This window comes from Choloepus didactylus, chromosome 5, assembly GCF_015220235.1.
Source record: "Choloepus didactylus isolate mChoDid1 chromosome 5, mChoDid1.pri, whole genome shotgun sequence".
NCBI classification, from domain to species: Eukaryota; Metazoa; Chordata; class Mammalia; order Pilosa; family Megalonychidae; genus Choloepus; species Choloepus didactylus.
In genome coordinates, this window is record NC_051311.1 from 56,356,881 (window position 1) to 56,384,560 (window position 27,680).

The window sequence follows — 27,680 nt, forward strand, 5'->3', positions numbered from 1 at the left end:
CCTGTAAATCTAAAATTATCCCAAAATAAAAAGCTCATTTGTTTAATAAAGGGAGGAGGAGGAAGACTATATCCACATATGTGCTTGTATCTACAGAGACTCTCTCTTTAAGGATACGTAAAAAACTAGTCCCCCCAAGTGAAGGGAAGTGGGAGGCTAGAGAACTGGGTGGGAGAGAGATTTTACTTTAACCCACTGTGTATGTTTTAAATATTAAATTGCATTAATGTTTTTCTTATTAATTCTTTAAAATTAAATGACCAGGAAAGAAGATGAAAAAGGAAGGACTTTCCAGAGAATGGAGCCAGGAGCCACAGAGAATAATGGCATGAGGAACTACTCCCAGGAAGCATAATCAGGGCCTAATCAAGCCAATCCCCAGTATAGGGGGTACTTCATACGTTTGTACAACAAATTGCAGAATACTTATGGATGAGTGACTGCTTCATGCTTCTCATTATTCTTATTTTTTGAATGGGGGCACTTATTATAGTTTTTCTATTCCTGTTCCACTACTGAATTTGAGGGGTGTGTGTGTGAATAACTTGTTTTGTAAGTTAACAGGTCTCTGATCAAGAGGAGCCAGATCTGATATGGATCATGAGATCCTGAACTTTGAGGCTGATAGTATGATTAGATGAGAGTGTGGGGGTATCTTGGGGAGAGAATGAATGCATTTTGCATTTGTGTGGGAGGGGATTACTGTGAACCCAGGATGCATATTGGATTGTTGTTTCCAATTCTTCACTCCCCTTTAATAGAATTATATACATCCTCATTCTTCGCCATATAACTTTGTAGCATTTCTCACTATAGGTAGAGTATACTTTCTCATTCTATTGATGTTGAGCTTGGCTATATGATTTGATTTGCTTTGGTCAATGGAATAGTTGTTAGTGAAAATGATGTAAGTTGAGGGTTAATATGATATATGAAAGCCAGGAAGAAATGTAGCTTTAAAGGTGATTGTGTAGCTTCATTTTCCCTCATGCCCTCTTGCTTTCCACCATAAGAACTTGTGAAACAAACAAAGAACATGTGAAACAAAATAGTCTGAGGCCAAGACTAGCTGACCCTAACTGAGCCCAGTAGAGCCATAGCCCACCCACAGATGTGAGTGGCAGGAAAAAAAATAAATGAGTGAAGGGGAGAAAACCAACTAATATGCCTGGTATCTTCTTGGCTTGCTCCCTCACTTTCTTTAGGTTCTTACTTAAATATCACCTTTAAAGTCTGGTGACCTCCATATAAAATTGCAATCCCCACCTAAACTCCCTATTCCCTTTCCTGCTTTAATTTCCTCCTTAAGCATTTTTCACCATGTAACACAGTATATTTTCTTATATATACTTATTTTATTCATTGTTTATCTCCCTCAACCAGAAAATAAGCTACCATAGGGAATAAATTTTGTCTTATCTGCAGCATATAGGCAGTACCTGGGACATACTTGGATCTCAATTTATAGTTATTAAATAAAAGAATAAATAAATATTGGATGAGCAGTCAGGTGATGTATGCCATACTACCTGCTCTGTCACTAACAAGCGGTATGGTTTTGATAAGTAATTTAATCTCTCTAGGTTTAACTGTTCTCATCCATAAAATTCTAGAATTTAAGGATATGGTACATGTTATGGGTTAAATTACATGGTGTTCTCAAAAAGATACACTGGAGTCTAATGCACAGTACCTCAAAATATGACCTTATTTGGAAATAAGGTCATTGCAGATGCAATCAAATAAAATTCTAATATTTAAAGATATGGGATATGTTATGTGTTGAACTGTATTATGTCCTCAAAAGGAGGTACTGACAACAGTACCTCAAAATGTGACCTTATTTGGAATTAGGGTCATTGCAAATATAATTACGACAAAGTCATACTGGAGTAGGATATCCTCTTAATCCAATATGACTGGTGTCCTTATAATAAAAGATACAAGATACACAGACACACAAAGAGAATGCCATGTGAAGATAGAGAAAAAACAGGTGAAGATGGAGGCAGAGATTAAAGTTCTGTGCTACAAGCCAAGGAACACCTGGAGCCACCAGTAGTTAGGTAGAGGCAAGAAGTATTCTTCCCTAGAACTGTTTGAGGGAGCATGGCCCTGCTGTCACCTTGATTTCAGACTTCTGGACTCCAGAGCTAGGGGAGAATAAATTTTTGTTGCTTTAAATCACCCATGTAGTACTTTCTTAGGCATTACTAGGAACCTAAGATAGATTTTGGTACCAGGAAGTGGGGTGCTGCTGTAACAAATACCTACACATGTGGAAGTGGTTTTGGACTTGGCTAATGGGTACAAGCTGGAAGAGTTTTGAGGTATTTGATTAAAAAAAAAAAACTTACATTGCCTTGAAGAGACAACTGGTAGAAACATGAACAATAAAGGTACTTTTGGTGAGACCTCAGAAGGAAATGATGAATGCATGATTGGATACTGGAGGAAAGATTATCCTTGTTACAAAGTGGCAGAAAATTTGGCTGAATTCTGTTCTGGTGTCAGGTGGAAAGCGTAACTTATGTGATGAACTAGATATTTAGCTAAGGAGATTTCCAAACTAAACGTGGAAGGTATGGTCTGGTTCCTCTTTACTGAGTATAATAAAATGTGAGAGGAAATAAAAATTAAGGAATGAACTGTTATGCAAAAAGGAACCATAAGTTGATGATTTGCAAAATTCTCAGCCTATCCAGATAAAGTGCTCTGGAGACAAGGCCAAGGGTGTGGCTGGACAGCTGTTTGCTAAGGAGATCAGGTATATGACTCATCAATATAATCAACCATCTCAGCAGAAGCCAGGTATAGAGATGGAGTTTTCAGACAAGATCTGTTGAGGATTCTCTTGTCTGGTGGCTTGGACTCCCACAAATTGTATGGAAGACCAACAAGGTTTTTGAAAATTTTTATCAGCAGAAGCACAGCTTGCCTGGATTTAATGAGACAGAGATGGGATAAAATGAAACAATGACTCCAAGAGCTGAGGGCAGAGTGAGTGAAGGGCCTCTGCCTTGGGCAGAAAGGGTAGGGTAGTCTCTGTGGGCCCACAGGACAGAGCATTGAGCCACAGAGGTTTACTCTCAGGTCTTGAAATTTAATGTAATTTGTCCTGCTGAGTTCAGTACTCACTTTATTCCTTCCATTTACCCCTTTCAGAATGTGAACATCTATCGTATGCCTATCCCACCATTGTATTTTGGAAACAGATTTCCTTTATAGTTTTATATAAACAAATATTAGGTCCACAGATGAAGAGGAATTTTACCCCGGATGGATCATACCCGGAGTCTCACCCACGCATGATTTAGAAAGTTTAGAAGATGAGATTTGGGACTTTTTATTTGATTATATTTAGATGAGATTTTAGACATGGATTTGAAGTTGGAATGGGTTAAAAATTTGGGAGTTCTTAGGATCAAGTGAATGTGGGAAGGATATGAATTTTGGAAGGTCAGAGGGCCAACTGCTGTAGGTTGAATTGTGCCCTCCCAAAAAGATATGTTCAAGTCCTAATTCCCAGTACCTTAGAAAGTGATCTTTTTTGGGAATAGGGTTGTGGCAGATGTGACTAATTTAAGATTAAAGTCATTCTGGAGTGGAAAGGGCCATTAATCCAATATGACTGGTGTCCTTGTAAGAAGAAAAGACACACAGAGACATGACACAGACACAGGGAAGAAGGCCACATGAAGATGGAGACAGAAACTGGAATTAAGCAGCTACAAGCCACGGAACACCAAAGATTGTTGGCCACCTCCAGAAACTAGTAAGAGGCATAGAAGGATTCCTCCCTCTAGAACCATCAGAAAGCATGGCTTGCGAACACCTTGATTTTGGACTTCCAGTGTCCAGAAGTGTGAGAGAATAAATCTGTTTTCTTCAGCAACCCAGTTTGTGCCAGCAGCCCTTAGAAACTAATATAGTACATAATCAGAAAATGATAATTATTGCTCTACAATAATTATACAACTACACATTTTTTAGATTTTGGAAGAATATCTATTTAGCATATCCATATCATGAACAGAAATTTTCAATCATACCTGAGAAGTTAATTTGAGAAGATAAGTCTGAGAGTCATTGGATTCTGAACTGTCAGAGCCTTGGCTACTACAAAAAAAAATAATTTATTTTAGTATATAGAATGGTGGCATTAAAAATTTCAACTACTGCTTTTACTTTATTATCTTATTGGAATTGGTAGAAATTGTTCTAAATATAAGAAGAATGTTTGCAAAGAGTGACTTTAGATGTTTGATAGTTCAGACAGCTTAGAAATAGAGGTTTTTCTTGTCAAATGTAGGAAGAGCTATGAAGGTTTGTGAGTGTGTTTCTGGAATGCAAGCTCCACAAAAGTAGACATTTTTTTTCTGCCTGGATCATTGCTACATAACCACAGTGAAAATACTGCCTAGTACATAGCAGCCACTCGAATATTCATTAATAAATGAATGAATAAATGTTATATCCAGGCAGTTTCCTAGTTCTCAGAGGTATCATTGCTCTCTTAAAATTAACTTAATTTTACATCACTATATTTCCATTCTGCTTAAAAGCAATACAGGACCATACAAAACAGAGCTCCTCAAGAAAAAAGGTCACTCGGAAATCTATCTCTAATTGCAACTGATTAATGCAGTGATGGGCAACATTTCTATATATATTTCTTATTTATTAGAAGATTTTTATGTTTCATATATATTGCAAAATGAGACAGTATCTATCAGAATCTTATAAGGATTTGGAAATAATTCAGGCCAATCTTTCACAAAATATAGGAATTATTTTAATAACTCCCATGGCAAATGGTCATCCAGCTTTTGACTGAACCCATTTAGTGACAAGGTACTCACTACTCTCCAGTAACCCTCTCAATGTTAACTTATTTTTACAGAATTCTTCCTTTTATTGTAGTGAAAATCTGCCTCAGGTATTTTTCACCCATTAGTTCTAGTTTGGCCTTGCTTTTTTAAGCATATGCTGTACCTCCTCTGCATGCCAACGTCTTCAAATATTTGGAAGCTATCTCTTAAAATCTTTTCAAAAATCTCTAAAAAATTTAACTGGTGATTGTCAATTCCCTTTTGAAAAAAGGAAAATATACATAAATTGCACCCTTGTAATATTTCTGCATTTTCAAGTATGAAGCTTTCTTTATTTTCTGTTTCAGATGTTAAGAATTTTCCTAAAAGAGAAATGAGCAATACAGAATATTCTACAGTCTCAAAACATTCTACATGTGCTTGCAGATGAGCACACTAGTGCTGAAAAACAAGTTAATGTCTCAATTTCTCAGAAAGTTCTGAATATCTGAAAGGTTATCATAGATGAATAATACATGATAACATACATTATTTATATAGTATTTTATACTACCAAGTTAGAAAGGATTTCTTGATACATTATTTGATCTTGCCTCTATCTCTTATCCTGATTTAGAATCACATTTAAAAGTAGGTGATTTTCAAATGTCCCATCAATATGGAACAGACTGAGTAAACCAGGGTATATCCACATGTTGGAGTACTATACAGAAATTAGGAAAATCTCTGTATACTGATAATCTACAGAGATTTACAGAGTATAATAAGTGAAAAAAGACAATTCAACAGCAAGAGGTAACAATTCTAAAAATACATGCACCTAACAGCAGAGCCCAAAAATAAATGAAGCAAATACTGACAGATTTGAAGGGAGAAATTGATGGTTCTACATTAATAGTAGGAGAATTTAACACAACACTCACAATAATGGATAGAACACTTAAGCAGAAGATCAATAAAGAAGTACAGGACTTGAATGATATACTAAATCAACTAGACCTAACAGATGTATATAGAACACTGTACCCAATGAAAACAGAATATACATTCTTCTCGAGACTAGAACATTCTCCAGGATAGACTGTATATTGGGTCACAAAACAAGTCTCAGTAAATTCAAAAATATTGAAATCATACCAAGCATATTCTCCAACCAAAACAGAATGAAGCTAGAGATCAATAACAGAGGGGGAAATGGAAAATCCACAAATATGGAGAAATTAAACAATATACTCTCAAACAACCAATGAGTTAAAGAGGAATTCAGAAATGAAATTAGGAAGTATTTGAGGAGAATAAAATGAAAATACAACATACCAAAATTTATGGGATGCAGCAAAGGGAAATTTATATCTCTAATGCTAACATTAAAAAAGAAGAAAGACTTCAAATCAGTGACCTAACATCAAAATGAGAAGAACCAGAAAAAGTGAGGCCAAGGAAAAATAATAAAGATTAGAGGGGAGAGAAATGAAATAGAAAACCAAAAAACAATACAGAGAATCAACCAAACCAGAAGTTGGTTCTCTGAAAAGATCAATTAAATAAAAAAAACTTTTAGCTAGCACAACAAAGAAAAATGAGAGAGGATACAAATATCTAAAATAAAAAATGAAAAGGGGGGCTTTAATACTGACTCTGCTGAAATAAAAAGGACTATAAGAGGATACTATGAACAACTGTATACCATTAAATTAGATAATCTAGATGAAATGGACAAATTCTTAGAAAGAGACAAACTATCTACATTGACTCAAGAAGAAATACATCTCAACAAATAAATTACTAAAAAAGAGATTGAATCAATAATCAAAAATGTCCCAAGAAAGAAAACTCCAGTACAGGATGACTTCACAGGGAAATTCTACCAAACATTCCAAGTAGACTTAATCCAATTCTGCTTAAACTTTTCCAAAAAATTGGAGAGAAAGGAAAATTCCCAACACCTTCTAAAAGACCAACATTACTCTCATACCAAAGCTGGATAAAGATACTACACAAAAAGAAACTACATATCAATATTTCTTATGAATATATTTGCAACAATCCTCAAAAAATACTAACAAATGAAATCCAATAGCATATTGAAAGAATTATACATCATGATCAAGTAGGATTTATCTCTGGTATGCAAGGTTGGTTCAACACAAGAAAATCAATTAATGTAATATACCACCTTGACAGAATGTAGGAACAAAACCACATGATCATTTCAACTGATGCAGAAAAGGCATTTGACAAAATACAGCACCCTTGCTTTATCCAAATAATCAGAAGAATAGGAATAGAAGGAAACTGTCTCAACATGACAAAGGAACATATGAAAAGACCATCTGAGATCAGGAGCAAGACAAGGACGCCCATTGTCACCACTGTTATTCCACATCTTACTGGAAGTTCTTCTCAGAGCAATTAGGCAAGTAAAAGAAATAAAAGGCATCCAAATTGGAAAGGAAGAAGTAATATTTTTCCTATTTGCAGATGATGTGATCCTGTAAACAGAAAATCCTGAAAAATCCACAACAAAGCTCCTAAAGCTAATGAATGAATTCAGCAAAGTGGCAGGGTACAAGATCAACAACAAAAATCAGTAGTGTTTCTATATATAAGCAATGAACATTCAGAAGGAGAAACAAAGAAAAAAAACCACTCACAATAGCAACTAAAAGAAAAAAATATGTAGGAATGAATGTAATCAAGGATGTAAAGAACTTGTACACAGTAAGCTACATAACACTACTAAAATGAATTAAAGAAGACCTAAATAAATGGAAGGATATTCTGTGTTCATGGATTAGAAGATTAAATGTTGTTAAGATGTCAATACTACCTACCCAAAGCAATTTATACACTCAATACAATCCCAATCAAAATTCCAGCAGCCTAATTTGAAGAAATGGAAAAGCCTATCATCAAATTTATATGGAAGGTTAAGGAACCTCGAATAGCTAAAGCAATGTTGAAAAAGAAGAATGAAGCTGGAGGACTCATACTTCCCAATCTTAAAGCCACAGTAATCAAAACAGCATGGTGATGGCATATAGACAGACATACACACCAATGGAATAAAATTGAGAGCTCAGAAATCAAGCCTCACATTTATGTCCGATTGATTTTTGACAAGGTGGCAAAGATCACTCAATTGATAAAGAATAGTCTCTAGAAGATGGTTGCATAGAGAAGTGTGGAATTTAGTTAGTCTTCTAGAGCAACTAGTAAATAGCCAGGAACAACTAGTAAATATTCTGGAATAACTTTTGGGGGATAACTGTGATTGTCCACACATAGTACACTAGCTTGGAATGGGTAGAATGGCTGAGATCACAGCATAAAAGCTGTAAGTAAAAACTGAGGAACTGGCACCCTCCCCTCCATGTCAGGCTAAGATGCAAAACTTTGCTGTGAGAGAAAGCAGGAGTCCCTGCTGGGAGCAAGTGAATATAGTTCAACCAAGCTCCAACTGGGGTTTTAATTAACAAATATGGACTGCTGAATACAAGCTACAAAAACAGACAAACCCCTAACAAGCAGCCAAGTACCCCGAGTTCACTCCCAGTGGAGCAGAGGTGGGGCTAATGGAAAAAAAAATACAGAGGTTTTTGGAGATGGCTGTGCTTAGAATACTGGAAAATGGCTATGTCCCAATAAAAGGAGCACAAAGAACAAGGTACTATCTCTGGCCAACAGGCAAAACTCGGGGGGCGGGAACTGGCTCTGAAAAGGGACTTTCTCTCTTTCTCCTTTTTTTCTCTCTCAATCTGAGTGGCTCAGTGGAGAAAGCCTCAGGCATTTTCAGTTCTCAGCATGCTGACCCAGGCAGGGGTGGAGTAAACAGAGTGAGAGAGACAAAGGAGTAATTCAAGTGCAGAAGATAACTCCTTAGGGGTCCATCTTCCCTAAGAGGAAGGGTATGGGGGACCAGCTCAAGTGGCTGCCCTCCCTTCAGAACTCAGACCCCAGGGCCTAGGGGGAAACAAACAATCAAACCAGAAACAACTTAAGCTGAGAATTAAAGGGGCCACATCCCTTTACACCAGTGGGGAGTGACAGGCTGACAGGCACTACCTGTTGGACAGGTTAGGAAAAGCACAGCATCTAGAGGCCTCACAAGAAACTCTGTCAATCTTCTAGGACACACCCTCAGGGAAACCTGATAATGAATACAGCCCCCTCCTAAGACCTGAGCTCACTCTAGTCTGGGAAAATCTGATTGGGGTAATCAAGGAAATCAGATGCCTATACAATAGAAAACTAGAAATCACTCTAGGAAAAATGAAGATATGGCCCAGTCAAAAAACAAACTTACACTTCAACTGAGATACAGGAATTGAAACAACTGATTAAAGATCTTCAAATAAATATGCTAAATCAATTCAAAAACCAATTCACAAGTTGAGGGAAGATTTGGCAAAAGAGATGAAGTATATAAAGAAAACACTGGGCGAACATAAGGAAGAACTTTAAAGTTTGAAAAAACAACTGGCAGAACCTATGTAAATGAAAGGCACAACACAAGAGATGAAAAACTCAGTGGAGACATACAACAGCAGATTTCAAGAAGCAAAAGAAAACATTCAGGAACTGGAGAACAAGACACCTGAAATCCTACACACAAAAGGACAGTTAGGGAAAAGAATGGAAAAATATGAGCAACATCTCAGGGAACTGAATGACAACATGAAGCGTATGAATGCATGTGTCATGGATGTCACAGAAAGAGAAGAGAAGGGAAAAGGGGCAGAAGCAATAATAGAGGAAATAATTAACAAATGAGAAATTTCCCATCTCTTATGAAAGACATAAAATTACAGAACCAAGAAGCACAGTGTACCCCAAACAGAATAGATCCAAATAGACTTATGCCAAGACACTTAATAATCAGATTATCAAATGTCAAAGGCAAAGAGAGAATTCTGGAAGCAGCAAGAGAAAAGCAATCCATCACATACAAGGGAAGATCAATAAGACTATGTGCAGATTTCTCAGAAGAAACCATGGAGGCAAGAAGGCAGTGGTAAGATATATTTAAGATACTGAAAGAGAAAAACTACCAACCAAGAATCCTATATCCAGCAAAACTGTCCTTCAAATATGAGGAAGAGATTAAAATATTCTCTGACAATGAATGAGAGAGTTTGTGAACAAGACACCTGCTCTACAGGAAATTCCAAAGGGAACGCTACAGACAAATCAGAAAAGACAGGAGTGAGAGATTTGGAACACAATTTTGGGTGACGGTAGAACAGTAATATAAGTACACTGAACAAGGATGACTGTAATTAAGTATACTTGAAAGAGGAAGGTTGGAGCATGTGGGACACCAGAAGGAAAGAGGAAAGATAAAGCCTGTGACTGTATAACTTAGTGAAACCTAGAATGGTCAACGATTGTGATAAAATGTACAAATATGTTTTTACCTGAGGGAGAACAAATGAATGTCAACCTTGCAAGTTATTAAAAATGTGGTGGTATTGGGGAGAAAATAGAATCAATGCAAACTAGAGTCTATAGTTAATAGAAACATTGTATTATGCTTCCTTTAATGTAACAAAAGCAATATACCAAAGCTAAATGCCTATAAGAGGGGGATATAAGGGAGGGGTATAGGATTCTTGACATTGGTGATGTTGTCTGACTTTTTTTTATTGTACTTTATTTTAATTTTATCTTTCCTTTTGTTGCTTTTTAGCTGTCATTTTTTTCTTTTTTTTTCTTTTGTCTTTCTACTTTTTTTGACTCTTCCTCTTTCTTTGTGGAAGAAATAGAAATGTTTTTATATAGATAGTGGTGAATGCATAACTATGTGATTATACAGGGAACCATCAATTGTTTACTTCGGATGGAATGTATGGTACACGAACAAAACCATCTTAAAAAAAAATGGGTTGATGGATGAAACTTGAGGACTTATGTTGAGTGAAATAAATCAGACACAAAAGGACAAATATTGTATGACCTCACTGATATGAACTAATTATTATATACAAACTCATAGACATGAAATATAGGTTATCAGTATATAGAATGAAGCTAAAGAATGAGGAGTGGTTGCTTAATATGTGCAGAATGTTTAACTAGGTTGAACTTGATCATTTGGAAATGGACAGAGGTGACAGTAGCATGTTATTGTGAGAATAATTAGTGCTGAATGGTATGTGAATGTGGTGGAAAGGGGAAGTTTAGAGTTATGTATGTTACCAGAAGGAAAGTTGGAGGTTAAAACATGGGAATATATAACACAGTGAATCTTGTGGTGATCAATGTCTGTGATTAACTATACAAATATTAAAAATTTCTTTCAAGAACTAGAACAAATATATGACACTATAACTAGAAGTTAATAAAAGAGGGGTATATGGGGGAAAATGTACCTACTGCAAACTATGTACTATAGTTAGTAATATGTTAATATTCTTTCATCAACATTAACAAATACCAATAATAGGAGTCAATCATGGAGGAGGGTGTCTAGGGGTATGGGAGGATTTGAGTTTTCTTTTTTATTTTTATTTATTTTCTGGAGTAATGAAAATGTTCTAAAATTGAAAAAAAACTGACTGTGGTGATGAATGCACAACTATATAATGGTACTGTGAACAACTGATTGTACACTTCAGACAAATGTATGATATGTGAATAATCTCAATACAATTGAATTAAAAAAAAGAATCATCTCTAATAAATGGTGCTGGGAAAACAGGATCTCCATCTGCAAAAAAAAAAGTAGAACCCCCTTTCTCACACCATATACAAATATAAACTCAAAATGGATCAAAGACCTTAATATAAGTGCTAGAATCATCAACCTCCTAGAAGAAAACATAGGAAGTATCTTCAGGACCTTGTGTTAGGCAATGGTTTCTTAGACTTTATACCCAAAGCACAAGCAACAAAAGGAAAAATAGATAAAAGGGACCTCATCAAAATTAAAACTTTTTATTCCTCAAAGGACTTCATCACAAAAATAAAATGACACAACTTAGTCGATGGGAGAAAATATTTGAAAACCACACACCTGATAAAGGATTAATATCCAGAATATATAAATAAATCCTTCAACTTAACAAGAAAACAACCCAACAAACAACCCAATTTAAAAAATGGGCAAAAGTCTTGAACAGACATCTCTCCAAAGAAGATATAAATGGCTAAAAAGCAAATGAAAAGATGCTCAATATCATTAGCCATCAGAGAAATGCAAATCAAAATCACAATGAGATACCATGTCACACCTAATAGAATGGCTGCTATTAAAAAAAAACAGAAAATAACAATTGTCACAGAGGATGCAGAGAAATTATAGGAATACTCATTCAGTGCTTGTGGCAATGTAAAACGGTACAGCCATGGTGGAAGACAGTTTGGAAGTTCCTTAGAAAGCTAATTGCCATATGACTTCTAGGTACAGTTATATACCCTCCCCCCCCAAAAAAAAAGAAAGAAAGAAAGCAGGGACTCAGATATTTGCACACTGATGTTCACAGCAGCAATATTCACAATTGCCAAAGATGGAAACAACCCAGTGTCCATCAACCAATGAATAGATAAACAAGATGTGGTATATACATATAATGGAATATTATTCAGCTGTATAAATGAAGTCCTAATATATACAACAATATGGATGAACCTTGAAGATGTCATGTTGAGTGAAATAAGCCAGACACAAAAGGACAAATAATGTATGGTCTCATTGATAAGAACTAATTATAATAAGCAAATTCATAGAGTTAGAATGGAATACAGATTATCAGGGGATGGGGTGGGGACAGGGAATGGGAAGTTAAGGCTTAAAAGTGTACAGGATTCCTATTTGGAATGATGGAAATGTTTTGATAATGTTTGGTGGTGATGGTAGTACAAAATTGTGATTGCGATGTAACAGCACTGAAATATATATCTGAATATGATTAAAAGGGAAAATGTTGGATTGTATATATGATAACAAAGTAAAAACCTTTTACAGAATCTATGGAACTATATTATACAAACAGGGAACCCTAAATTAAATCATGGACTTTAATTAATAATACAATTATAAAATGTGCTATCATCAATTCAATTGTAACAAATGTTCCATACCAAAGGAAGGTGTTTGTGGTGGGGTGGTATATGGGAATCCTGTATTTTATGCATGATTGTTCTGCAAATCCACAACTTTTCTAAAAAAGAAGGAGGAAAACAAACAAACAAAAAAAACCAAACAGAATCCTCCCATGCTCTGGGGGGGAAAAATGTCTATATGAGGTCTGGCCAAACAGATGTGCATGGGAAAAAAATTTGCCCCATCTATAGTTGTGATCTCCAGTTGACTGATAATAATACCCTAGTATTATTATAAAGAGCATAGTAAAACAGTTCAACAAATTACATTGCTTCCATGGTCTTGACTTACCTACACTCCAGATCCAATGTAATTTCCATCAGAGAAGCATCCGAATCATCAAAGACTTTTTCTAAGTTTATATGTTTCTCCATTTCTTCTAATTCTTTCAGGCACTGATAATACTAGGGGAAAATCATAAATGAGTTAATTTAAAAACAACTTTATTTCCAGACACGGGGAACAATGGCTATTGGGACACCAAATACCAAAAAGCCCCAAACACTGTTAGGATATAGAAAGGAATAAACTACCATAGATCCATAGGCATGTTATCTGATAAGCTGAGGTCTGATGCATAACAAAATGGACTTTGCTCACCTTGGTTCGGTCTGGATCACAATAGTCCAAGAGAGAATCACAAAAATGATATCCCATTGACTCCAAGTCTTTTGTATTGAAATGAGTGCCTCGTTTATTACCTAAAACATCAATAAGTTTATCCACCCCTGAGGATGAGGATCAATTAATAATTTTTCCTTAGCAAGTAGGCCTAAGTTGCAAAACAGAGTATAAGTAAAATATCTGATATGATTCCATATCCTCTCCTTTTTAGTTTCTTCTCTGGGACAGATCATTTAACAGCTGACTGCTTTTCCTCAGACCCGCCACAACTCTGACCACAGCTGCCGTAATGGATTAGTCAATGTAAGGGAGAAGGAAATTCAATAAGACAGTTACGAAATGCGTGGTTACAAGTTAGAAAAAGCCCTAATAACCACTCTGAGCAAAACTTTGGAGAAGTTCTTATAAGATAATGTTTTCATCATCATGAATAATGTCACACCAGTTTCAAGGTGCTTTAAAAACAAAGCCAGAAATTACATATGTGGATTTTCAGCACTTCCTTTTGACTTGATACATTTTCTGATAAAGTGACATTTATCTTCATATGGAGTATTCTACCGCTTTGTGATATTCTAGGTGTGATGAAAAGATTTCTTAAATGGGGCTACCAACCCACTTTCATTTTTAATTCATGGAAGCAAGTGCTTCTTTTTAAATATAAATTAACTAAAGAATCAGTCTGTTTATTTTACCTTGCAAATAGCAAACTCATTAAAAACATTTCTACCCTGATTTTTTTTCTTGAAATCATTAGAGTCATCTGTAGGAACCTTTTAAAAAAAAATACAAAAAAAGCAATTAAAGATTAGTTCATGAAACAACCAATTAATGTATTCCACCTTCATGCCAAAATTTCCTCTTCTAAGAAAAGGGAAATGATGAAATAGAGCCACCATCATATAGTGGGAATTTATTCATCCTGTTTATAGAATTGATTGAATATCAGTATTAATGTAAACAAAAACAAAGTGCTCACTACAAACTGTCTACATTATTAGCTTTATATTAAAAATATATCTTTTGTTTAAAGCTCTGAGTCTTGAATGAGAACACTTGGTCTTACCCAGAGTAGATCCACAAAAAGTGGCCTCCATGGTAAAGCTGTTTCTGATTCCCATTTTCCACATTACCACCCTTCCCGTTCCCTCTTTGTTCTTCTGAATATTAAACTTGCAAGCTGAGAATGAAAACTGAAAAGAAGCACATGAAAATGAGGACTGTTATTGTTTTGTTTTGTTTTTTTTCTGGTAACTATGTCTTTCTTAGAAAGTAGGGTTGAAAATGAAAAAGTAGTTGTGCAAAAGCAGTAATACAGACTAAGGCTTCAGGAGCTGCTTTTTACTTCCTAATCAATAGAAATAACTCATTTTAAGGAACATATATACATTTCCTAGAACTATAGATTCTGATTCTGACTAATTTTACTTTTTATCTATATATACTTGTATTAAAAAACATTTGAGTAATTCTTGATACTGTTGGGATAAGATCTTATACTTTAGTAAAGTTATAGGAAAGGGTTTAAGCATGTTTAGGAATGAAGATGAGTGTTGTAGCTTTCCAGCAATCGAATAGAGTCTCTATGTTCACGTGAAAGACTAAATTAGAAAGCTGCCATGAAAAAGCGGTGTAACATCATGTCTACAAAGAGATTTTTTTGTAATTTTATTTTTCAAAATTAAAACATAGTAAAATTGCCTTTTTTAGGCATTCCATTTTACAAATTTTAACACATGTATAGACATATGTAACCAACACCACAATCAGAATACAAAACAATTCTATCACCCGAAAAAAACTCTCTCATGTGATTCCTTTGCAGTCACACTCTCCCTTCAACCCTCCTAACCCCTAGCAACCATTGATCTGTTCTGTCAACATAGTTTTAATTTTTCAAGACTGTCATATATGTAGGATAATATGGTATGTCATCTTTTGAGACTGGCTTCTTTCAAAAGTATAATGCCTTTGAGATTCATCCAAGTTCTTGCATGTATCAACAGTTCATTCCTTTTTATTATTTATTGTTCTATCATATGGATGTACTAAAATTTGTTCATCCACTCACCTGCTAAAGGACATTTTTTCTTTTTTTCAATTTTAGGTAATTATGAATAGAACTGCTATAAGCATTTGTGTATAGGTTTACATGTGAATGCAATTTTTTATTTCTCTAGTATAAATACTTAAGAGTAATATTGTTATATCATACGGTAAGTGTATGTTTAATGTTGTAAGAAACTGTCAAACTATTTTTCAGAGTGGCTATACCATTCTGCATTCCTCTAGCAGTGTATGAGAGTTCCAGGTGCCCCACATCCTTGTAAGCCTATCAGTATTTCTTATTTTAGCTATTTTAACAGGTGTGTATTAATAGATTATCATCATTTTACTTTGCATTTCTTAATGGCTTATGTGTTTAACATCTTTTCATGTGTTTATTAGCCATCATATATCCTCTATGGCGGTACATGTATTGAAGACAATTGCCCATTTTTAAATAGGACTGTTATTTTCTTACTGTTCAGTGTTCTGGATATAAGTTCTTGTCAGATATGTGATTTTAAGTATTTTTGCCTAGTCTATAGCTTGTCTTTGTATTCTTTCAGTGGGGTCTTTCACAGAGCAAAAGTTTTTAATTTTGATGAAGTCAAATTTTATTAGTTTTTCTTTTTATGGATCATGCTTTTGGTGTATACCGAAGAACTTTTGGCCTAACGACAGGTCATGAAAATTTTCTTCTATGTTTTCTTCTGAAAGTTTTATACTTTTACCTTTTACATTTAGATCAATTTAAGGTAAGAGGTTTAGGCTGAGGTCAATGTTTTATTTATTTTTTGCAAATGGATGTCTGGATGTTCAATTGTTTCAATACCATTTGTTGAAAGGGTTCTCCTTTCTCCATTAAATTGCTTCTGCATATCTGTCAGAGGCTAAATACGTGTAAGTCAATTACTGAACTTGCTTTTCTGTTCCACTGTTCTAGGTTTCTATACAGTTGCCAATGCCACACTGTGTTGATTACAGTACCTTTACAGTAAGTCTTAAAATTGAGTGTGACCCAGGGGAGTAAATCTCCCTGGCAACGTGGAATATGACTCCCGGGGAGGAATCTAGACCCGGCATCGTGGGATGGAGAACATCTTCTTGACCAAAAGGGGGATGTGAAGGAAATGAAATAAGCTTCAGTGGCAGTGAGATTCCAAAAGGAGCCGAGAGATAACTCTGGTGGGCACTCTTATGCACAATAAAGACAACCCTTTTTAGGTTCTAATGAATTTGAATAGCTAGCAGCAAATACCTGAAACTATCAAACTACAACCCAGAACCCTTGAATCTTGAAGACAATTGTATAAAAATGTAGATTATGAGGGGTGACAATGTGATTGGGAAACCCAGATGGACCACACTCCCCTTTGTCCAGTGTATGGATGTATGGGTAGAAAAAGGTGGGGGGAAAAAAAGGCACCCAGTGTTTTTACTTTAATTGTTCTTTTTCACTTTAATTTTTATTCTTATTATTTTTGTGTGTGTGGTAATGAAAATGTTCAAAAATTAATTTTGGTGACGAACACACAACTATATAATGGTACTGTGAACAACTGAATGTACACTTTGTATGACTGCATGGTATGTGAATACATCTCAATAAAATTGAATTTAAAAAATTGAGTGATTCCTTCAACTTGATGCTTTTTAAAAATTGTTCTAGTTCTTTTGCATTTCCGTATCAATGACTATTCTAGTTCTTTTGCATTTCCATATCAATTTTAGAATCAGCTTGTTTCTAGCTACAATAATGCTATGATTTTGTTTGGCATTTTGTAAAATCAATACATCAATTTGGAGAGAATTGATATCTGTACTATGTTCAATCTTCCAAACCAGAAATATAGCATACTTCTCTACTTATTTAGATTTCTTTCATCAGCATTTTGTAGTTTTCGGCATACAGATCCAGTACATAATATGCTAGAATGGCTTCCAAGGGTTCATTCTAAGTATATAAAAATGCAATTGTTTCTTGTGGGTTGACCTTGCTAAACACACTTATTAGTTTTAGGAGTTTTTTTTGTTGATTCCTATTCTTATCTAATGTAGACAATCATGTCTGCAAATAGGGACAGTATTACTTGTTCAATTACAATCTGTATGTCTTTTCTTTCTTTTACTTTCCTCACTGCAGTGACCAGAACCTCCAGTACAAGTTTGAATAGAAGGCATGAGAGTAAGCGTTCTTGCCTTATTCCTGATCATAAGAGGAAAACACTCAGTCTTTCATCAAGTATGATGTTTGCTGTGAGTAATATCATTAAGTGTAATGTTTTTTGTAAATGTCCTTGTAAGACTGCGGAAGTGCCCTTTTAATCCTTGTTTGCTGGAAGTTTTTTTTTTTTAATCATGAATAGATGCGGAATTTTGTTAAATGTTTTGTCTACAGCAATTCATGTAATCATGCAATTTTTCTTCTTTACTGTGAATTTCATCAATTTTCAAATAATAGAGCTAGCCTTACATTCTGGGGATAATCCCATTATGATATATTATTTTTATTTATCACTGGATTCAATTTGCTAAAATTTTGTTGAGGATGTCTGCATTTATATTCATTACAGATTCTAGTCTGTAGGTTTTTTTTTACTTTTTTATTTTTTTGTTTTTTGTACTGTCTTTGGTGTTGGTATCAGGATAATTCTGACCTTGTGATTTTGTGAATTTTCACAAAGATTTTGATAATAAACATTTAAAAGAAAACATGAAAATGGAAATTCTTATATCTTAAAGCAGCCTTTATATTACACGGAAAATGTTTAAATTGCAGACCAATTGTTTGTGGTTTTTGAGAAACTGATCCATTTCATCTAAGGCCACAACAGGTTAGCAATCCAAGACCCTAACAAATATGCCAGTAGCCTAAATTTTAAAATATCTTAGCAACATGGGATCATTTTATAGAGATAATAAACTATACCTAAGAGTACTGACAGTGTAAACTTATATAGGAACAGTTTCAAGAATGGAGTTGCTTTCTCTGATCTGCCTTTTAAAGGGATAACTCCTATTTGGGCAACAAACCCGTACTTCCTGGAAATAGCTATTTTTATCAGATCATCCTTTGCTTTTTATGACCTTGGACACCAATCATACCCCAAGGAAAAGAAATACTTCCCAACAAGTCCTTCACAATTGAATTGGCTGGTGGAGAATGCATAAGGATGTCTACAGGAATTTTCTTTGCTAAGTTATATTCTTTAGGTTTTTTCCTAAAGAATAATTAATATGATTTTCACATCTTTGTAAATGGTGGTTCCAACATTTCTATAGTATGTGTAAAATAATACTTTATTCTTTTCTCATTCCAATTTCTATAAATTTTTGAAATTTTGGTTATTTAATAGGTCTCACTAAACATCCAAAGAGTTGCTTTTGTATGGTCAATTTTACAAAACAGTCAAAATAACTAAATAAAAAAGCAGTTTACTGAATAGAAGTATCCATTACACTGCCTCACATGGGCAAGATTTACTAAAGGAAAGGTTCAAATCTAAAAAAGGTGCTTACTTTATCTGGACAATTTTTGCTCAGCATAAGTGGAAAGATGCGTTGCTGTAAGTATAATGCTTTAGATCTATCTCTACCATCACATCCATACATGAAGATTTTCTCTTTCCTACTATGGCCATGAAGGTCACAATATAAAATAACCTTTCGTTCCTCCATCAATCTACCAAGAAGAAAAAGAAGTTACAAATTTTGCCTCTGCATTTTTCTTCCATGTGTACAACTATGGGTTTGTAAGCATAATGTCCAAAGAAATAAAATTTCTTATATCTTAGCTTTCAGTATTTTTCTCTTTGCAACCATACTGCATATTATTACTAACGTGCAATTTTTAAAAATCTACATAAATTCCTATAATTACAGGCAATATCTAAATGCTTTAGTCTTCCATGATAAGGTCCAAATTTACCTTTTTAACCTTACTCTCAAGACTTTCTCCAACAGGATCACTTTGCTTTATTATTCAGGTTTTTTGTTGTGTACAGAAAACAGCTCACTCCTGTCTTTGCTCATTATCTCTCAGATAGATTTTACTTTCTAACTGGAATACCTTCTCTCTTCATTTCTGTACATGCAAATACTACCTCCATGCTTCAAGCCCAACCTCAAGTCTCACTTCTTTTCTAACTAGTGAAACCCATAGAATTTTTGCTTTTTGAACTCTTGCAGCACTTAACATTGGTACCATTTACTGGGCACTTGCCTATGTAAGTTTTCGTATTTTGGGTATTTAAGCTCATTAAAGGTGGGGAATGATTCAAATGATTTAGAACTGTGCTATGCACATAATGGTATCCAAATATGTGCTGAATAGTTGAGTCCCTGATGAGTTGGTGCTGAAGCCAACTGATATTTAACCTTTAATTAAAGAGACAAAAAATATCATTTTGAGCAGAATGGTACAAATGCTTGAACTGACTTTTCTCCAGTAAAATTCTAACAAATGTTTTAAGGAAATTATTATATATTCCTTAAGAGCAATCCTTAGCCTGCATAATTTAGGCACTCAATGAATACTAAAACAATAAAAAAAATAAGCCCCCAAAACTTGATGAAAATGACTAATAGAGGAGGATTGCAAAAGGTAGAAAGGTGGGTGTTAAGGTGTGATTATAGGCAATTTTGTCTTTTTTTCATATTTCTAAATATATAACATTATCATGTTAATAATAAAAATTACAATTATTATTTGTTCTATCTGGAAGTAAGCATACCAAAATCTTAACAATGGTATTATTATAATGCTATGAGGTATATTATTTTTCTAATAAAAATAACAAACCTAAACCCAAAACATGTAAAACATGATTTTTATCAGAAACAATACTTCTTTAAAAGTGAAATCCCAAACTAGAATCAGCTACATGCATTAATTTAGTGCCCTGTTCTCATTTGGTGCCCAATAAACTCTAACCAATAACATAAAACTGACATAAACCACTAAATGACAGTTAAAAATGTTTAGGCGTCTATAAAAGTTAGATTATAGAGTATAAATATCAAAGTAAGCCCTTAAATAAGAAACATTAATAAAACCCTTAATAGTTTTCAAAGAATTTTTGCATCTATATTATCTAATTCTAATTAAAACCAAAAACTCTCCAGTTTTAATTCTCTTTCAGTTTCTTAAAAGTGAATCAAAGGAAACTTCTAAGTAATTCCTAAAGAAATGTTAATAATTCTGAAGTGAAACATCATATTAGGGTCCCTTGTCTTGTGTTAATTTAAATCATTTTAAAACAGTTTGAATTTTCCTCTTACCCAGATAACAAAGATGTTTTAAATATCTTCTACTAAGTGTCTTATAATAAAATCTATTCTCTCTCATATACTTTATATATATTCAATCTTAGACAAACTTACAACTGCTTATCTTTCCATATATATATGACTGACTTATTCTACTCACTTGCCTGTGATTAATTACATTAAGGTATTTTCCTTGGGAATCTTTCTGAAACTTACTGAGTAGACTCCTGTGTTAATTTTCTTACATGGAAATCTGAGCATAATTGAGACAGTTAGATAGCTTCCACAGAAGCAGTCCAAGGGTGTTGGTCTATAACCCATCTAGTGTTAGACCAGAAACTCTTAATGTCAAAGAGCATTAGGTAGATATGATATATAGACATCTCCTCAGTTCCCTTTTTATTAAAAAACAAACTTTTTATTTTGGAATAATTTTAGATTTACACAATAGTTGCAGATACACTCGAGAGTCCCTATATAACCCTCAACCAATTTTCCCTAATAGTAACATATTAAATAACCATGGTACATTGTCAAAACTAAGGAACCAACATTGGCACATCACTATTAACTAAACTTGTGACTTTATTTGGATCTCACTAGCTTTTCCACTAATGTCCTTTTCCTGCCCCAGAATACAATCAAGAATACCACATTGCATTTTGTAAGCCTCTTTAAAAAAAAATTGTCGTCCCAGGAAAATAAGCAGGTCATGGGTTATTCTTTTATCGCTTAAACATTTTCCAAATACTTGAGCGAATCCTGGTGTCACATTTATGATAGGTATAAAACCAAAATTTCTAGTCCCTTTTTTGAGAATCTGCACTTCATTCCTTATGTTTCTAAGCAGATAAAAGAATTAACATGAAAGTGACAGCTGAAGATTCTGAACTAAGAGAATCCAAATCATGCCAGGTGCTCCTAAATCCTCTCCATAGATCTTTTGAGGAACTGGAAGTATCCTTGGGGTCCTCAGACTTTAAACATGAGTTCTTATGATTGCACCAGGGGCTCTTGTAAAAGCTGGATAAGGATATAAGTGTTCTCTATAACAGTACTTACTATTGTAACATTTGACTAACACTTAATAGTTTACAAAGAATTTTTACATCTATATTATCTAATTCAATTACCTTTTTTTTTCCTTTATATATTTGACGCAATATACTGAGTGCATTTAGAGCTTCCAATGCTCTAGGCTCTTCTCTAGCATATTAATAATTTTCTCATTTAATCCTCCCAACCATGAGGTAAGTATCATTATTTCCATTTTACAGATGACAAAACTAGGACTGGTTTTTAAATTGCTCAAGGGCACACAGTTAGTAAATAAAATAGCAGGTTATTCCAATTTGGTATGTTTAACTCCAGAGTCCATGCCTAATTCATTCAAGTACCAAAAAGCTTAAGAGACTTTAAACTTGGAATGAGTATCCTCTGATTCTAATAATCTTTCTACTGTAGCACATGTTTATTTCTGATTGTCACTACCTGAATATGACATTGACCCAGCCCCAATCATTTTCCCTCCAAAACCACTTGTGAGTGACCTCCATGGTTTTATCCTTTTAATGACCTCCCTACTCTGCCATCATCTTTCACATGGGGAAAGCCTCATTGCCTTTTTGCAAGAAATATCTTCTTTTCATGTCTCTTCAGTGAAAAAACCCTCCTCCACTCTTGATCATCTTGTCACCTCTCAATCATCCTAATTGGAAGTCTCACCCACAGCTACTGTTGAACTATTTCTGAGAACAGACAACTATGACTAACTTAGTGCCAGTCACCATTCTTGTGACAATAATAATCCCAGACAGCATGTATCCATCCTCCATTAGTGAACAAGAGTTTTGCTGGTAGACAGAATTGTGGTTAAGCTCTCAGGCTCTGAGGGAGTTAAATAGTCAAGTTCAAATCCTGGCTCCCTCACTTCTAGCTGCATATTTTGGGCAAGTTTCTTAAACTCCCAAAGCCTCAATTTCCCTATTTGCAAAATGAGGTAAATAAAAATAGGAACATAACAGAGACTTTTAATATATCTATATTATAACTAATAAAATAACTTATGTGAATAATTTAACACAGAATCAATAAAGGTTTGCTATAATTATATAGAATCCCTTATATATATGTTTATTTTATTCATGGGAATAGAGAGAAGGAGCCATAAGAGATAATCCAAAAGAATTCCCCCTAAAACCTTCTATTCCTACAGTGCACCAGGAAAGCCACTGGTTGAAACAAGACAAAACAAATGACCCACTCATTCAGTGACTACTTAAATATTATGTCCATTTAACTGTTCTGAATTCTTTGGAAAATTTAAAACTGTTTGATTCAATTTTTCTAGGGAGAAATAAGACTAACACTCATGAAAGTTCAAATAATTATATAATCTAATAATCAAAAGATAAATACAGTGCCAGAAAGTTTCTGTGAAATATAATTAATTTTCACATATAAGGGACTCAAGGAACCCAAAGCAACTATCAGTGTTACCAATAGTTTTAGCAAGATACAAATTCAGGGTATGCAAGTTTAACCATTAGTTTCACAAAACCATCAAAACATTAGAATCTTGTGGCATAATGCCAGAAGGGTATGGAATGAGACTTGAAGAGAATGAGGAAATAAAGTAGCTATAGCTAAACTTTCTGAAGAAAAGCCAGAATAAAATTAATGGGATTATAGGAGCAAAATTATTACTACCAAGTTCACTAAATAGAGAAGTAATCTGAGACTTTCTTTACCTATGGATCATGTTCCGGGTATACCAAACAGAAGGAAACGATTCCTTAAGGAGAGATGTATAGCTACGATTTAAATCCCGACCAGCTAAAGAACATCGATAATTTCCCACAATCACACCATCTGGATTCAGCATGGGTACCACCTTGAAGATAAAAGTATCACGAAGCAACTGTGCATCACTTGAGTCTCCTAAAATGTAGTCTAAGAAGCCTTTCATGATCCAAGAACTGTTGGTTTCTCCTGGATGTACCCTTGCAGTCACAATCACGGCTTTTCGTTTTCTTGACTCAGTGTTCTTCAAGGGGGTGGTGATTGTTAAAACATATACCATGTTCCTAGCAAGTGTGTGGCACAAGACACGGATTTTACAGAAATTTGACCGTACTGGGTCATTATTGATGCCAGAAAGGTAATCTTGCAGATTGGTATAAGTGTATGGATAGCAGTGAGCAAAGTAACAGGTATCTTTGTTGTGTGGAAATTGAAATGTCCATGTAAGAGAAAAGTAATGGCGCCCATCTTGCCCCAGGTTGTTTTTATAATACTTGATTTGGTCTCCTATTCTCTGCCAGCCAATATTATGAGCTTTGGCCTCTTTGTCAGAATAGAAGAGTGGGCGCATACCCCGATTGTAGAGACTAGCAGGCTTGGTAAAGTTGACAATAGTGAATCTATAGTCTATTGCTGTTTGAGTATTAGTGACTTGGAAATAGTACCACTGGGTATGTTTATTTGTGAAGAGGTCAGGGCGCACAGTCAACTGGTATTCATATTCGGCTCTAATACACAAGAAAGGAAAGGGGAAAACACATAAAAATGTAAATATGACATTCATATTTGAATTAAAGAAAATTATATTTTTACCTATTCACAGAATTCTTTTGGACACAATGTTTATTTAGACAATATCCAATAGCAAGTAACTACAAAAGATAAAAGTTTTTAAAATTCTCTCCTTTATTGGATAAGAAACTGTTCTATACTAATTGTAAAGAAAGACTTGTGTTCCTCTGTAATTCAAGAGAACACATAAAAACATGTGAATTTGATAAAAAAATTATATATTTCAATCCAATTATACTTCCTAGAAAATAAAAGATTAAAGAATTATTGAAATTGAAGAAAAGTCCAAAGTTTCTCAGATATATATTTGTATTTTCACCTAGATTTTAAATCTAAGCATCTGAAATAAGTATCATTGAGAAATGTTGAAAAACATATAAATTAGTATGATCTCATAAATTACAAACTTTTAAACTTGAGTATAAGGATGGTGTTTGTTAAATTTTCGTACCCCTTATTTTTAGCACATTGAAGATACTCAAGTAAAGGCAAAAATAATAATTTCAGTGGAATCTTACTTATATACATAGCAATCTTCTTGATCATTTGTGAATTTTTTTCTTCCCCAAGTGGTAGTTTTCTATTCTATCAGCACTAGGTTCTTTGCACATGCGTACATGCACATGTGTGTAGTTAAAGAGAATGACCTAGGAACAGATGAAAAAAATCTTGCAAAATCTTGATACTGATCAATCTAGGCGATATGCTACATGCTAATTAATACAGAATTATACTATTCTCTCTCTACTTTAGTGTATGTCTACAATTTCTCATGATCATTTTTTTAAAAGATAAAATGCCCTTGGGAAGCATGTTACCAATCATATTTTATGGAACACTCATCCCAAGAACTATTCCATTAAAGAGTTTGAGAAGCTGTATGTGTGGATGTGTGTTCATGATGCATAATAGCATACTGAAAATGAACAGTACAGAAACACATTTAACTCATAGTTCTAAAAATTATTTAAATACAGACCTTTTATACTACACATCCTGTAATAATTTCTAATTAGCATTTATACTGTAAGGAATTACAGTTCAGTTATGGATACTAAGAACTTTGTTTCACAGAAAATAATACTTGATAGGCTAGGTCCTCAAATAAAAGTAATTAAAACCTACACTTTGACTACCTTCTGTAGATTACCACTCTCAAACCTTGCTTCAAACATCAAAGTGTTGTCACAGTTATCCACAGGCTGCTTCAAGGGTGTTCGGTTACCCCCAACTCGGGAATATACAAAACAGGGTTCTTTGTAAGCTGACAAAAGAAGAAGACCATAGAGATATCAAGCCATATCTAAAGTATACATGCTATTCTTGATGTAATTTGGAGCTACTATACTCTGAAAATAGTTTGAAGCTACAGTACAATTGAAATGATACTAAGGATCAAAAATTTTAAAGTAATTTGAAACAAATTTATATAGAGTTGTGATGGAGTAAGAAAGTCTAAGCATTTTTAGATGAAAATGACAATGCCTAAAATAAATTCATATACTTCTTACATTAAACATAAACACTCATTCCACTTCTAGCCATGATGAAGTAATTGGTCTGGTAATTGCCCTTTCACTGTAAATGACTATAAAACTGGACAAAAAAAATATGAGCTAACTGTTCTGAGGCATTTGGACAAGAGACAGAACAGGAATATATAGTGTCCTTGAAAGGCACGAGCCCATGTGTATCTCTTGCTTTCTGCCTGGGCATACTTTCTGGACGACAGCTGAGGGAGGGTGACACTTAAGAATAGCATGACACCTTCCTTTTCCCGTAAGCAGTGTGAGGTGATCTCTGAAAATGGTTCGCTACTCACTTGACCCTGAAAACCCCACAAAATAACACCTGAGAAACTGCTCAGGCCATCAAGGGTAAGCATATTCGAAAAGCCATCAAGTATCTGAAACATGTCACTTTACAGAAGCAGTGTGTGCCATTCCGTCGTTACAACGGTGGTGTTGGTAGGTGTGCCCAGGCCAAACAGTGGGGCTGGACGCAGGGTCGATGGCCCAAAAAGAGTGCTGAATTTTTGTTGCACATGCTTAAAAATGCAGAAAGTAATGCTGAACTTAAGGGTTTAGATGTAGATTCTCTGGTCATTGAGAACATCCAGGTGAACAAAGCCCCCAAGATGTGCCGCCGGACTTACAGAGCTCATGGTCGGATTAACCCATACATGAGTTTCCCCTGCCACATTGAGATGATCCTTACTGAGAAAGAACAGATTGTTCCTAAACCAGAAGAAGAGGTTGCACAGAAGAAAAAGATATCCCAGAAGAAACTGAAGAAACAAAAACTTACGGCTTGGGAATAAATTCATCATAAATTAAATGCAAATTAAAGCAGAATGTTTTAATGGCTTATTAAATTTGCTAAATATTAAAAAAAAAAAAAAAAAAAAAAAAAAAGAAAAAGCATGACAGTCTTGATGACCTGAGGAGGCAAGACTGTTTTGGGGGCTGCTAAAGCAGCTGGAATTTGTGAGGCAGGGTACCAGAAGAAGAAAGGTACAACGAGGAAGGACCTCAGCATTTGAATGGTGGTTCCCCTTGGTTTGGCTGAGGACTGGGTTACATAGGCACAGGGTGAGACAAGGTAAGAAGTAGAAAGTGGATGCCACAGAGCTGGGATACCAGAGAACATATAGTTCTGGGATATATCAGAATTCCAATCTATCCAGAGTTGAAAGAATTGACTGTTCATCTCAGGCATTTAAATGAGACTCCAAAAAGGCTTCACCTTAAGCATAAGGCTGATATCCAAAAGGGCCATGACACAGGACCAAGGACAAAATGAAAACAGACCTGCCCTTATATATTAAAAAAAATGAAACCAAGACTGAACACAGCAAACTCATGTGTCAGCCTGCCAGAACAAAATTCAACACCCATATTTAAAAAGAATATAATACAGACTCCCTATAAGCACATCTTTTACAATGTCCAGCATATGATAAAAAGGCATAAAGTGAAACAGGAAAATATGATCCACAATCACACAGATAATCCAGACACTGAAATTAACAAAGAAGCAGTTCGAAGATATGTTCAAAGACATAAAGCGAAAGATAGAGATAACGATTAATCAGACAGATAATTTCAAAAGAGAAATGGAAACTATAAAAAATTAAAAAAAATGGAAATTCCAGATGTGAAAAGTACAATAACTGAAATGAAAAATTTACTAGATGGGTTAAGAGAGATCAA

At 34.6% G+C, this 27,680-nt stretch overlaps 1 protein-coding gene and 1 pseudogene across 1 annotated transcript in view; one reads left to right on the forward strand and one right to left on the reverse strand.

Moving 5' to 3' along the window:
* Positions 1–27,680, reverse strand: part of AGBL3 (ATP/GTP binding protein like 3) — a 103,412-nt gene that overhangs the window by 14,704 nt on the left and 61,028 nt on the right. The window contains exons 6-12 of the mRNA XM_037836108.1: positions 25,594–25,732; positions 23,625–24,404; positions 19,126–19,288; positions 14,627–14,753; positions 13,537–13,637; positions 13,228–13,340; positions 4,053–4,119 (exon numbers count right to left, since the gene is read on the reverse strand). Coding sequence (XP_037692036.1) covers positions 4,053–4,119; positions 13,228–13,340; positions 13,537–13,637; positions 14,627–14,753; positions 19,126–19,288; positions 23,625–24,404; positions 25,594–25,732 — 1,490 coding nt within the window. The remainder of the gene's footprint in view (positions 1–4,052; positions 4,120–13,227; positions 13,341–13,536; positions 13,638–14,626; positions 14,754–19,125; positions 19,289–23,624; positions 24,405–25,593; positions 25,733–27,680) is intronic.
* Positions 26,321–26,816, forward strand: LOC119534076 (annotated as a pseudogene).